The sequence below is a fragment of the Rana temporaria genome, chromosome 7 (genome assembly GCF_905171775.1).
Source record: "Rana temporaria chromosome 7, aRanTem1.1, whole genome shotgun sequence".
Classification (NCBI taxonomy): Eukaryota; Metazoa; Chordata; class Amphibia; order Anura; family Ranidae; genus Rana; species Rana temporaria.
In genome coordinates, this window is record NC_053495.1 from 53,678,745 (window position 1) to 53,693,915 (window position 15,171).

At 42.9% G+C, this 15,171-nt stretch overlaps 1 protein-coding gene across 1 annotated transcript in view; it reads right to left on the reverse strand.

Annotated features, from left to right (window-relative positions):
- Positions 1–15,171, reverse strand: part of LOC120945305 (inter-alpha-trypsin inhibitor heavy chain H3-like) — a gene marked incomplete at its 5' end in the record, with an annotated part of 91,155 nt that overhangs the window by 23,403 nt on the left and 52,581 nt on the right. The window contains 3 exon segments of the mRNA XM_040359388.1: positions 1,518–1,523; positions 5,182–5,345; positions 10,280–10,413. Coding sequence (XP_040215322.1) covers positions 1,518–1,523; positions 5,182–5,345; positions 10,280–10,413 — 304 coding nt within the window.

A 15,171-nucleotide genomic window follows, 5' to 3' on the forward strand; every position in this document is an offset into this window, starting at 1 on the left:
AAGATAGCTAAAATTGCTGATTCGAGGAAAGGCACACACCCCCTTTCATCATAGGCAGACACTCTCAGAGGTGTTTTGTAACAGGGCCAGCTACCTGCTAATCTATTTATAGCAACCTCCCCCAACAGAAGAGTCAGGCTGCTTTTATCTGATGTGTCCGAGAATTTGTTAGAAGTTTTCATGCTGATAACAGAGGAAAGGGTCAGGAGAGAGCTACGGGACTTAGCTCTTTGAAATAAGATAACAAAATACTGCAGATATATGTTCCCAGGTCAAATTTCATGAAGTGGGTTTACATCCACTTTAAGTAAATGGAGCCCAGTGTGTTTTAGGTCGAATTTAAAAAAAACAAAATGCGCACTATTGTTTCTGGGTCCTACCATGAGTACAAACAACAAATAACATACACGCATGTGGTATTGCTGCAATCATCATGAGCAGGAGAATTTTTGGGGTTGTTCTTTGGTTATAGGTTATGGTAATAACCAGAAAAATACAGCTACATTTTAAAAGTAATTTTTTTACTTTTTTGCTAATAAAACAAAATCAAGAGATATGCAGTACCATTTACCACCAAATGAAAGCCTAATTTAACAAGGTATAGTTCACCAGGATACATTTAGTACTTGCAGTGATTTGTACAGTTTTACACATGTCAAATTTGCAAAACTGTGTTCAGACGCTGAAGGCCGCTGTCAGCTGATGTCACTGAAACTGTCCAGGCTAGGGAAAGATCTCAATCACATGGTCACAAGCCACCCAGATGCCTGGATGGACATCTGGCTTGGCCTCTCACCAAGCCACTGAGAGCCTGAGCCAGCCGCTCCCGCCCCCTCCACAGCCTAGCGCTCCAGTGAGGGTGCGGGGGGGGGGGCAGAGCAGACAGCGGTGACTGACAGTCACCAGCGCTCTGCTCACAGAGCACTGAGAACAGAGTGATCAGCGGTTCTGAACTTCTCTTTTAGTAAGCACCTAAAAGCAGCAGTTTTCCTCTGCAAACACATTTGTTTAGTACTGCTAACAGGTTTCTTCACAATATTAAAAGATAGGTAATCAAAGTGAATGTGCCCTCCTGATTCCCACCGCTGCGCTATGGAGGATAAATGAACAGACGCTAACAGCTGCCGCTTTAAATCAAATGACTGTGGAAAATATGTGTATATAGTGACTTCAAACAATGTGGTTTAAATATCAAAAAAATTATATATACTAAGCAGCGCTAAAGTGTATGATGTTCACACACACACAACTAAATACAGTAGTAAATTAAGTGATAAATTAAGTGATAAAGTTTAACATAAACTTTAAACTTTATCACTTAATTTACTACTGTATTTAGTTGTGTGCGTGTGAACATCATACACTTTAGCGCTGCTTAGTATATATAATTTTTTTGATATTTAAACCACATTGTTTGAAGTCACTATATACACATATTCTTCACAATATTCAAATGTTTGATGCATAATCAAATATATTATGTCAAGGTTTTAAAATAAGGTTAAATAAATACTTACTCTGTCCTGGAAAATGAATAATAATGAACATAAAAAGAAAAATAACACAAGTTAGAAACACAATATTAATAAAAGATATATCAATTTACAGGGATCAAGTAATTTGCCAAAATAAAAAACCTTTCTAGTCTTTATGCTGGTGATATTTTATAATAATAGTAAAAAGTCAATATACCTGAAGTGTTACACCACCTGAAGTATGCTGAAGTGTGAAGCCTCGTACACATGACCAGTTTTCTCTGCAAAAACCAGCAAGAAAACTGCTTCTTGCCGAGATTACCGTTCGTGTGTACGAGGTATTCTGGTTTCTCTTCAGGAAATTTGGCCAGAATCTCGACGAGAAAAAAAGAGAACCTGCGCTAATTTTTTCTCTTCGAGATTCTTGTCGGCCTGTTTTCTGACGAGAAACCTAGGGTGTGTATATTTACCTGTCGCAGTGGAAACCCGCGCATGCTCGAAATGACTTTGACGCACGCGCAGTAGCTTCCACGGCATAGGTAGGGTGAAGCAAGATGGTGGAGACGGCATTGAATGTGACAAGCGCATTCTCGTCGTATGTGATGATGTCACCGCGCTCGATTTCGGCCTGGTCTTCTTGGCTCTTCATTGGAAAGATTAATAGCAGCGCTGTCAATCAAATCGAATGACATGGGCGCGGGGGGGGCGCTCAATAAATGTGATCCAATTTGCTCTACCGGGGGGGAAAATCATTCTTAATCCCCCAAGAGCCAATCGAGTATTCCCTGGATCAACTTTTCCTATAAAATATTAGTATCCAGTTATATTATGTATATTTAGGAAAGAATCCAGGCCTTTTTGTAAACTATCTGCAGAGCTGGCCAGAACCAGCTGTTAAATGAGTCTATTCCACATTTTACAGCTCTTAGGCCTCGTACACACGGGCAATAATCTTGTCAGGAAAAAAACTTTGTTTTTCCCGACGAGATTCTTGGCAAGAATCTCCTGCCGCCCGAGTGTACACACAGACCTTTCAAAAGAACCGCGGTTCTCTTAAAAGGCAAGAACGCAGTGACGTCATCGTGTACGACGAGCATGCGCTCGTCACATTCGATGCCATCGCGGCCATCTTGCTTCACCCTACCTATACCGTGGAAGCTACCGCGCATGCGTCAGTCATTTCGAGCATGCGCGGGTTTCCACGGAAACAGGTAAGTATATACACTCTCGGGATTCTCGTCGGGAAACAGGCCGACAAGAATCTCGATGAGAAAATAGAGAGCAGGATCTCTATTTTTCTCGTTGAGATTCTGGCCAGATTTCCAGACGAGAAACCTGAAAGCCTCGTACACACACTTAGTTTACTCGGCGAGAAAGCTCTGCCAACAGTTTTCTTGCTGGTTCTTCCCGAGAAAACCGAGCTTGTGTACAAGGCTTTACTGTAAATGAACCTTTCCATATTTGGAGATTAAATCTATTTTCCTCCAGATATAAAGAGTCCCCCCTTGTCCTCTGTTTTTTCCAACTATTTACACTTCCTTCGTGAAATGGTAGGGGTACAATGTACCACATTACCAATTCACATGGGGGGGAGCAGGATCTGGGGGTCCCCTTTGTTAAAGGGGTCTTCCAGATTCTGATAAGCCCCCCGCCCGCAGACCCCCACAACCACCGGGCAAGGATTGTGGGGATGAGGCCCTTCTCCCCATCAACATGGGGACATCCTCCCCATGTTGAGGGCATGTGGCCTGGTACGGTTCAGGAGAGGGGGGGGCGCACTCTGTCCCCCCCTCTTTTCTGCGGCCGGCCAGGTTAACATGCTCGGATAAGGGGTCTGGTGTGGATTTTTGGGGGAACTCCACGCCATTTTTTTTTTTTTGTTGTGGAGTTCCCTTAAAATCCACACCAGACCTGAAGGGTCTGTAATGGATATTAGGGGGGAACCCCACGTAATTTTTTTTTAAACTGACGTCGGGGTTCCCCTTAATATCCATACCAGAACTGAAGGGCCTGGTAATGGAATTTGGAGGGACCCCCACGCTATTTTATTTTTATTTTTATGAATGAATCTTCTCTGAATTGCCAGAGCCGACAATTCATTATTGCCGCAAGTCCGGTTTTAAAATACTTTTTTTTCTTTCAGAAATTACACTTTGTGCAGGGACAGTTCTATGTACGGGAAACATGCGCTTTTTCACATGCTAACTTTACACCCCCCCCCTAGGTACGAAATTTAAAGTAATATTTCACTTTTATTGTTTCACTTTTAGCATTATTAAATTCACTGCTCCCGAAAAAACGTCCGTTTTTAAAACTTTTTTTTCATTGATACATGTCCCCTGGGACAGGACCCAGGTCCCCAAACACTTTTTAGGACAATAACTTGCATATTAGCCTTTAAAATTAGCATTAGATTTCAAATGTTCGAGTCCCTTAGACTTTAACGGGTTCTAAAGTTCACACGAACATTTGGGGCCAGATTCACAGTGGACGTACGACGGCGTATCTCCACGTACGCCGTCGTAAGTCCGAATGTGAGCCGTCGTATCTATGCGCCTGATTCTTAGAATCAGTTACGCATAGATTTGGCCAAGATACGAGCGATGTAAGTCTCCTATGCCGTCGTATCTTGGGTGTATATTTACGCTGGCCGCAAGGGGCGCTTCCGTAGATTTACGCATCGAATATGTAAATTAGGTAGATACGCCGATTCACGAACGTACTTGCGCCCGCTACACCGTTTACGTTAGGCTTACGTCCGGCGTAAAGTTACCCCTGCTATATGAGGCGCAGCCAATGCAAAGTATGGACGTCGGCAAGCGTATCTTTTTACGTTGTTTACGTAAGTCGTACGTGAATGGGGCTGTGCGTAGGTTACATTCACGTCACAGGCATTGGGCCTGGCGTATCTTATGGAGTAAATTCGACGTGATACTGAGCATGTGGGCGCATGCGCCGTTCGTTAGGCGCGTCATTTACGCGGGGTCACGATTCATTTACATACAACACGCCTCCTACCAGCCTATTTTGAATTAGGCGGGCTTACGCCGGCCAATTTACGCGCTTTAAGTGCTTTGTGAGTACTGCACTTGCCTGTCCAAGTTGCGGAGGTGTAGCGTAAATAGGATATGCTACGCCCGCACAAAGATACGGCCAAATACGTGAATCTGGCCCTAGGTGTGTTCGCAAGTTCTGGTGCGAACCGAACAGGGGGGTGCTCGGCTCATCCCTAGCCTTAAAGTAAATACACCAAGTTTACTATATAGACCACTTATATATTTGTACATGTTGATCATATCTCCCCCTTAATCTCCTCTTCTCAAAAGTGAATAAATTCAGTTCAGCTAATCTTTCCTCATAGCTGAGCTCCTCCATTCCTCTTATCAGTTTGGTTGCCCTCAAGCGGTTGTTCTTCAAGCAGTTGTACCATGGCTCAGGATTTGTACAGCTACGTGTTCTCCTGTGTCACTTAATGAACAGTAGAGAAAGCATGATTTTTGCTTGCAAATGATTGGATAAATGAAGTAAATACACCTTCACCCTTCACTATACACTAAGCTAACATTCACTTGTAATTGATTTTCTAAAAAAACAAACAAAAAAAATATATTTCATACATTAGTACGTTTTAGTGAAGAGTTACTGTGCAAATAGTTCCATATGGTTAAAAAATAAAAATAAAAAATGTGCTAAGGGATTTCTTTACCATCCACAAACTTATCTGCAATGAACGATTCTTCTTCCTTCTCGTTCTCCTCTGGCTTTGTAACAACCATTGATGTTAAAGGAGTCACAAAATTAAACTTTAAAGAGAGATCAAGAGCCTTTGCTGTCAGGTTTGCTTTTTCTGAGGGATCAGCAGCATGGATTCTAGCAAAAAAAAAGAAAAACGTGTTAAATGTTAAAAAAAAGGAAATATTTCTTTATTTTATAAAATTATCTTGTGTAGCAACTTGTTCAAAAACATATGGAGTAAAATGTTGGTTTGAGAGTAACTTGGTTTGAGAGCGTTTTGCAAGACAATCAACAATTTTAATAAATTTTGACTTGATATACAAGTGATGTCTTGATATAAGAGTAGCGTCACGTCACAACTGAGTATAAAATAGAAGAGAGGTGCCTCTAAGTGTAGCAATATGGTTACATTTAATGAAGGTACCACATTTTGCAACTCACATGGTTGATGATTAAAAGAGGCACATCTAAGTATGCAGGCATCCGAGGTAAAGCTGTCCACATAGACCATCCTCCGCATGGATGTCCTCCCTTCCACGAGCGGTTTAAGCCTCTCTTTCAGATCGCTCTACTGCAGGGTAGTCTTCCCGGTCACAATTGTAGACTGACAGCGGTGAGAGCTGGCGGTGAGGAGGACGGTCTATGTGGAGAGCTTTACCCTGGATCCCTGCATACTTAGATGTGCCTCTATTAATCATCAACCATGTGAGTTGCTAAATGTTGTACCTTCATTAAATGTAACCCTATTGCTACACTTAGAGGCGCATCTCTTCTCTTTTATACTCTGTAGCTCCTGCTGGATTTTGCTTCTAATCCCCTTGGGGAGGCTTCCATTTGTGGATGGACATTTTATGGTTACTTATCACTTGCTATAATCTTTTTATATGGGAATGGTTTATATTATTTGATACATTTCTGATGACGACCGATCATTTACCACGTTTTTTACCTTCTGCTGGTGCAGCCGCTGGACCCTTGGGTTTAACCATCTCAGCTCCCGGGGAAGATACTGTCCATAGCCGCCCCCTACCATTGATATTATTCTATCATCACATTATCATGCTACCAATAGGTAAGAGTGTTTGGGACCTTGTTTGCTCCCCCTCTTTCTTTTATGCATTATATGTTTTATAGTTTCATTACCATTTTATTATATTGGCATTTTCTTTCTATTGTAGATACCCCCATACTGCATATCTGCTCCTGACGAGTGGTACAAACCACGAAACGCGTAGAGCTTCTACACTATGATATGTCACAGTATAGGCCTATCCTTTATCTTACCAATTATCTCCATGGATCAACTACCATATTATGTATTTACGTGTTACCAATACAGCTTTGGTCTTCACACGCCAGGTTTATTGTCATGCTTTGTTTTTATGAGATATTTTTACAATTATGTACTGTCTAATATATATTCAGTGTAACCTACAATTGCTATGCATTACCATGTACGCTTTTATTATTAGGTACTACCATGCACTGTTTAGACTCTAGTTTTTGTAACTCATTACTATTCTACCTACCTACTCCTTAGTGGCGTTTGTCATGCCCTATCTGTAACTAATAAATGTATTTACTTCAGTTGATTCATTGAGTTCAGCAGTGTGCTTCATTTAAAGTCCCAACATTTAGTAATTCTTTCTTCAATCTTTTTATATGGACTATAGACTGAAGGACTTATGAATAAATGATTGTGGAATGAACCATTTGAGTTTCCATTATTACCTATACGAAAATTTGCTTTGATATACAAGTGCTTTGCATTACATGCATGCTTCTGGGAACAAATTATGCTTGCAATCCAAGGTTTTACTGTATATTACAATTAAAGGGGCCAAACCCCATATACTAGCTAATACCATGCTAGCTCCCTTGATCAGAAAGCTCCCGATTGCAAGTATGCAACGGGAATTTTCCGGTACTCGTTCATTACTGTGCTGGGAGCATACAGAGAGCACGCTCGCAGCACAGTATTGTATTTACCTAGGGCCACATATATGTGGCTGCTCTGTGTTAAAGTCCATCCAATGAGAAGCTGCATATATGCACCAGGTCAGCACAAACTGGTTAAAAATGTGTACATACTGTACGTTTTAAGCACATTCACACTATAAATAGACTGTACTAAATTTGTAGCTGGTTAAACAAATATGTAAATAATTTTGTTAATGAACAATACAGTGAAACCTTGGTTTGCGAGCATAATTCGTTCCAGAAACATGCTTGTAATCCAAAGCACTTGTATATCAAAGCAAATTTCCCCATAAGAAATAATGGAAACTCAAATGACTCGTTCCACGACCATTTATTCATAGGTCCTTCAGTTTATAGCCCATATAAAAAGATTATAGCAATGTGACCAGGTTGTGTAACCATAAAATGTCCATCCACAAATAGAAACCTCTACAAGGGGATAGGAAACAAAATCCAGCAGGCAGGAGCTACAGAGTATAAAAGAAGAGGCACCTCTAAGGCCCCGTACACACGAGAGGATCCATCCGCTGAAAAATCTCAGCGGATCGGTTTCAGCGGATAGATCCCCTGGTGTGTACGTTCCAGCGGATATTTATCCGCGGATATTTCCGATTTCCAGCAGATAAAAATTTGTTAGCATGCTAACAAATCTATCCGCTGGAATCGGCTCCAGCGGATCGATCCGGTGGTCTGTACAGACTCACCGGATCGATCCGTCCGAACCCGTCCCTCGCATGCGTCGTAATGATTCGACGCATGCGTGGATTTCCTTATATGACACGCACGTCGCCGCGTCATCATCGCGGCGACACGTCACCGCGGTTGAATTCCGCGCAGATTTGGATCCGATGGTGAGTACATGCCAACGGATCCAAATCCGCCAGAGGATTTATCCGCAGATACGGTCCGGAGGACCGTATCCACGGATCAATCCTATCGTGTGTACCAGGCCTCAGTGTAGCAATATGTTGCTTAATGTTGTACCTTCAATAAATGTAACCATATTGCTAAACTTAGAGGCGCCTCTCTTCTCTTTCATACTCAGTTGTGACATGACGCTACTCTTATATCAAGACATCGCTTGTATATCAAGTCAAAATGTATTTAAAATGTTGCTTGTCTTGCAAATCGCTCTCAAACCAAGTTACTTTCAAACCAAGCTTTTACTGTACCTCTTGGGATGTGTTTCTGTCCTTATTATGATAAAACTTCCAGGGAATCATTACCATTTTCAGCAGGAAATTAAAAAATGCAAACTTCACAATAAGGGATGATTTAACCAGCAGTGGTGCTAAATGCACACCTGTTAGTGTGTGCTGGCTGGACACAGTGCTGAAGGGCAGATCCTGGCTCATCGCACTGTTTTTGTCTTTGCTTTTTCTTGTTGGAACTTTATGGAAATGTCACAAGCGAAATTCAATGTTTGATTCTTACAGCGGTGTTGATAGGCAGTGGTTTTCAACAAAGCACACTGGGGTAGATTCAGATAGATTAGCGGATCTTTAGATCCGCGTAATCTATCTGATTTACGATCCGCCGGCGCAAGTTTGAGAGGCTAGTGCTGTATTCAGAAAGCACTTACCTCACTTACCTCGCATGCGCCGGCCGCGATTTTTCCCAGTGCACATGCTCCAAATGACGTCGCTAGGACGTCATTGGTTTCGGCGTGAATGTAAATTACGTCCATCCGTATTCGCGAACGACTTACGCAAACAACGTAAAAATTCAAAACTCGCCACGGGAACGACGGCCATACTTAACATAGGATACGCCGCACTTACCCCTGCTATAGCAGGGGTAACTTTCCGCCGGAAAAAGCCAGAATGCAAACAACGTAAAAAAAAAGCGCCGGGCGGTCGTTCGTTTCTGAATCGGCGTAAATGCTCATTTGCATATTTGACGCGTAAAAGACACGGAAGCGCCACCTAGCGGCCGGCCTGGAATTGCAGCCTAAGATCCGACGGTGTAAGTCACTTACACCTGTCGGATCTTAGGGATATCTATGCGTAACTGATTCTATGAATCAGTCGCATAGATACGACCGGCCGGCCTTAGAGATACGACGGCGTATCAGGAGATGCGCCGTCGTATCTCCTATCTGAATCTGGCCAAGTGTGTTGAAAAAGCGTACTGCATGCAGTACACGTTTTCAGTGCCTACAGCCTCAGTGGTATGAGCTGACACCATAGGAAACAATTCACTTATAAATCCTGGGCCAGATCCACAGAAAAATAGATCCGCCCAGCGTATCAGAGATACGCTACGCCGCCGTACCCTACCTGCCGGAATTTCGAATCCTCAGCGATTTCGCACCGTAAGTTACGGCGGCGTAGTGTATTTCTGGCGGCGGAATTCAAATCGGCGATTAGGGTGCGGGTTTCATTTAAATGAAGCGAGTCCCCGCGCCGAATGAACTGTGCATGCTCCGTTTCTAAATTTCCCGTCGTGCATTGCGCTAAATGACGTCGCTAGGACGTCATTTTTTTAACTTAGAAGTGAGTTATGTCCATCCCGATTCACGGACGACTTACGCAAAAAATAAAAAAAATTTAAATTTCGACGCGGGAACGACGGCCATACTTAACATGGCAAGTCTATCTATACGCCGCAAAATACCAGCTTTAACTATACGCCGGAAAAAGCCGACTACAGACGACGTTGGAAAATGCGACGGCCGTGCGTACGTTCGTGGATCGACGGAAATAGCTAATTTTCATACCCGACGCGGAAAACGAGGAGAACTCCTCCCAGCGGGCGCCGAAGTATTGCATCTAAGATCCGAAGGCGTACGAAGCCGTACGCCTGTCGGATCGAACCCAGATGCCGTTGTATCTTGGTTTGAGGATTCAAACTAAAGATACAACGCGGGTAATTTGAAAGTACACCGGCGTATCAGTAGATACGCTGGCGTACTTGCTCTGTGGATCTGCCCCCCTATTTCTAAGCTTAACCTTATTGATCGTGGATTGGTATCATATTCCTACGGCAAATAAGGCAACGTCATAATGTCAAGTAGCAAACAGTTAAATATTTCTGGATGCACAGCCATGTCATGTTCACTATATAAAACCTTTCTTACACTGACATACCGTTTCTCTAGCAGTTGTTGTATGGTGATATAGGCCCATAGTCTTTCTATAAAGTCACCAAATATATATTGCAGATTTTTGTTGTCCTTCTCTTGGAGGTCAATATTTTCACTGTATTTCAATGACTGGTCTGCCTGTGTACACAACAACTTTTTTTGTAATCTATGCATGCAATTTTTTTCTATTATAGAATTTTATAAAAATAAATTGTCATTTATAAAGCATAATATATTGAAATGTCATGCATTGTTCCATATAAATTTTTAAAACCACCAATCAATGCATTTATGTAGTAATTCGAAGGATAAAATGTACAGTTTTTCTAAGCGCAGCTAGTGTATGTACCTGACTTTGTCTTGATATCAGTCACTTGTAAACATTTGTAACACAAACTAGAAAAACAAAAAGGTCAGCACCAGCGGCAGCCCGTCAATAGGGGGCACAGGGGTGCTGCCCCCGAACAGCTAGTGATAAAAAAAATATATTTAAATTTTTTTAAATGTTCATTCAAGTGTGTTCAGGGCGCCGGACACACAGATGTCTATGTGAAGAATGATATTTCTGCAATGATGTGATTACAGCTGGGAAGCTTGACTGGCTTCCTTTAGGGTTTCCTCCAGGGCACAGAGCTGTGTGCCCTGAACACTCCCACTATACCAGGGGTGTCCAAACTTTTTTCAAAGAGGGCCAGATTTGATGAAGTAAACATGCGTGAGGGCCGACCATTTTGCCTGACATTCTTTGAACCATTAAAATTGTGTTTGTTCGATCACTAATACACTGCCCAATAAGAATTCCCTTGCCTTTGTCGCGCTCGTTCCCGACACACAGACGAATGCTTTGCTCTTTAGGGGTACCGTTAATTCTAAATGGTACCCCCACACATTGGAAAACGTGGGGTGCTTTTGGTGCAGTGCAATTTAAAAAAAAAGGTTGTGATTTCTTTCCCTGCATTTTTGTGGGTAGGGAAGCCCATTGGAATGAATGGGCTGCCCTACACGCAGCATACAGCCACACAGATGAGTGTACCAAGGGCTTGTTCCCATGTCAGGTTGGAGGGGCAGTAAAACCACATAGTGGAGTGTTTTTTACCACCCCCAACTTCTCCCCCATTAGCTGCAGAGGCAGAAGCTGGGTGTGTACACATGCTGTGGCTGCAGCTGGAGGTATACCCAGACTGAATGGTGCTGCACTGCAACTACCCCACAAATGTGTGCACTGCACTGTTGCGGTATAGGCTTTACTGCCTGTCAAATGCCTCTGAAAAGCAATCTGTGCATTGATTGCTTTTCAGAGGAGCAGCAGTCCTGGCTGCTATCACAAACAAGCCCTACAAAAGCAGTTCTGATGGTACAGGAATGGAGGGGGGGGGGGGGCGGATTTTAAGTAACATCACACAGACACACACATACAGACACATGCACACAAACACATACAGACAGACAGACACTCACATGTATAAGCCCTTTAAAACAAATCTAGCTTCTAGCACAGTACCTTTCCACAGTACCTTTCCAGTTTCCTCATTCAGCCAGGTACTGCACTCTAGGGGGAAGCAGAGAGCACAGAACACTCCCCTGCATTTACTTTCACTTTTGAGGCTGACGGAGCTTCTTACAGTGCTGATGTATAGTTCGGCAGGGGCTCGGAAGATTGGGCTCATCTGACAGCCCTTATCCCCCCTGATACCGCGGCACACCTGAGAACCAGGGGGGCTGTTCAAAACCGGCTCGCAGATCCGCGGGCCGGACTTTGGACATGCCTGCACCTGCGATAGGTCCGTGCAGCAGTCCATGTCCTCCATCCATCTCCCTGTGACAGACTCAGCAGCCAGCAGTGCACACAGAGGGATCTCCTTTCAAGAAGATACTTAACGGATTTTATGCATTAAGGTGAAGAACCTTCTGTACTGCAGATGCCCTCTAGAGCTCCCCTTTTTCTTACCTGAACCCGATCATTCCAGCGACGAGCACAAGAACAGCAGCTCCAGCCGCTGTCTCGGTCCTCATTGGATATATTGATAGCAGTAGGAGCCATTGGCTCCCACTGCTGTCAATCAAATCCAGTGAAATAGAAGCCGGGGGTAGGGCCGAGTTCTGTTGTCTGTGTCAATGGACGCAGCAGCAGGACTCTGGAGCGCACTCGCATGGGTGCCCACATGGAAAGCAGATCTCCGTGGGGGCACTCGATGAAGAGGAGGAGCCAAGAGTGCCACTGGGGAACCCAAAAAAGGAGGACCGGGGTCGCTCTGTGCAAAACCCTTTGCACAGAGCAGGTAAGTATAACATGTTTGATTTAAAAAATAAAAAAAAACCTTTACAATCACGTTAACTTTGACGTTACCTTTTGGCCTGGTTCCAAAAATGGCTGCACTGATGCCTTGTCCAGATCATTTGATGCGGCTGACTCTAATGCCGCATACAGACGGTCGTTTTTTGTGATGAAAAAAAACGACGTTTTAAATCATGAAATAAAACGACGTTTTTGAAACATCATTTTCAAAGACGAAGTTGCCTACACACCATCGTTTTTTCACAATGCTCTAGCAAAGCGAGGTTACGTTTCACCACTTTTTTCCATTGAAGCTCGAAGTGAGCAAAAAACAACGTATAAAACGACGTTTTTAAACCCGCGCATGCCCAGAAGTTAGTTATGAAGTATAACTAACTTCTGGGCATGCGCGGGTTTAAAAACGTCGTTTTATACGTTGTTTTTTGCTACACCCGGTCAATTTCTGTGAAACAAAAACGACGTTTTGAAAAACGACACAAAAAATTCGAGCATGTTCGAATTTTTTTTTGGTCGTTTTTTTGAAGACATAAAACGACGTTTTGCCCACACACGATCATTTTAAATGACGTTTTTAAAAACGTCGTTTTTTTTCATCACAAAAAACGACCGTCTGTAAGCAGCATTAGAATCATGTTGAACCAGAACCCATTATTCCCGGTTTCAGTCTTCTTGTTTCCTGCCCGGAAAGACCTTTGTGGTGTCTGCCCTTCGCTCCATACTTCTCAAATGGACACATGACTCCAAACCCTCTGGATATCCTAGTGTACAACATACCTATGCTTTCCTGCTGCATCATTACTGGTGGCCTTCCCTTCAGAAGGATGTTAAAGATTTTGTTTAGACTTGCTTCATTTGTGTGCTGTCCCTCGTGTCTGTTCCACCAGGTCTCCTTTTACCCCTACCTATTCCAGATGAACCCTGGTGTTTTGCCATGGATATTTTCTCTGAACTACCCCCCTTAGCAGACTACACCATTTTATGGGTGGTTGTGGACAGGTTTTCTAAAAAATGTGCCACTTAACTCCACTTCAAGGACTACCCTGTCACTCTGGCTTCCATCTTCATAAAGGAGATCTTTCCTCTTCATGGAATACCCTTGCACATCATCTCTGATAGAGGAGTTCAGTGTACAGCTCACTTCTGGAGGGCTCTGGCCACATCCTTTGGAATCAGGTTGGACTAACGGTACTTTTTTGCCTTCATTTCTGCCTATCAGGATGAATGGGTAGACCTTCTACCATGGACTGAGTTTGTCCTCAATAACCACACTAATGCCAACACTGGTGAGTAGGGATGCGCCGAACAACCCCCGGTTCGGTTCACAGCAGAACATGCGAACAGGAAAAAAAATGTTTTAACACACAAACACTGTTAAAGTCTATGGGAAACGAACATGAAAAATCAAAGTGCTAATTTTAAAGATTAATATGCAAATTATTGTCATAACAAGTGTTAGGGGACCTGGGTCCTGCCCCAGGAGACATGTATCAATGCAAAAAAAGTTTTAAAAACAGAATTTTTTTCGGGAGCAGTGATTTTAATAATGCCTAAAGTGAAACAATTAAAGTGAAATATTCCTTTAAATTTCATACCTGGGGGGTGTCTATAGTATGCCTGTAAAGTAGCGCAGGTTTCCCACGCTTAGAAAAGTCCCTGAACAAAATTACATTTCTAAAGGAAAAAAAGTAATTTAAAACTACTATAATGCAGTAAAATCACTGCTCCTGAAAAAACGTCAGTTTTTAAAACTTTTTTTTTGCATTGATACGTGTCCCTTGGGGCAGGACCCAGGTCCCCAAACACTTTTTATGACAATAACTTGCATATTAACCTTTAAAATTAGCACTTTTGATTTCTCCCATAGACTTTTAAAGGGTGTTTCTCGGCTTTTGAATTTGCCGCGAACACTCTAAATTGTTCGCTATTCGGCGAACAGGCGAACAGCCAATGTTCGAGTCAAACTCATGTTCGACCCGAACATAAAGCTCATCCCTACTGGTGAGTCTCTCTTTTTAACAAAATACAATCTCCTGCGCTCGGGAGCTTGGTCAGATTTGAAGATGGTGTAGCCAACCCTTTTGGTAAAACATGGAATGTCAAAGGTCTTGCTGCCCTCCTAAGAACAATGGGTATCCTTGGAACTGAAACATACAAAAAGAGAAGGAGGGCGCACTGACTTTGTGCATTACCAAAGATAAAATGTATTTATAAAATATAACAAGAATAATACTCACAAACAAGCTTTAAAACAAGGCTCATCAGTACTCCAGCAATTACGAGCAGTATCTCTAGGCACCTGCAACCTGGACCAGATGTTTGGAGGGACCAGATGGCATCACAAACGGCTTACGCGTTACAAGGGAGAACCCACTTCTTCAGAGCCACAGCAATGGTAGATTGACATTTTCAAACATTCTCTTAATATACCCACAATCATATGCATGAGTAGACGCCCACCAGAGCCTGCCACACCCATCCAATTGGACTCCGCCCACCATGTCCATCCATCACGCGATGCATACTGTACACTGCCATTAGTCATCTAAGCATCAGAAAATGTCTCCACATGGAGTTGTCTTACCAGTCTTGGTACAGAATAG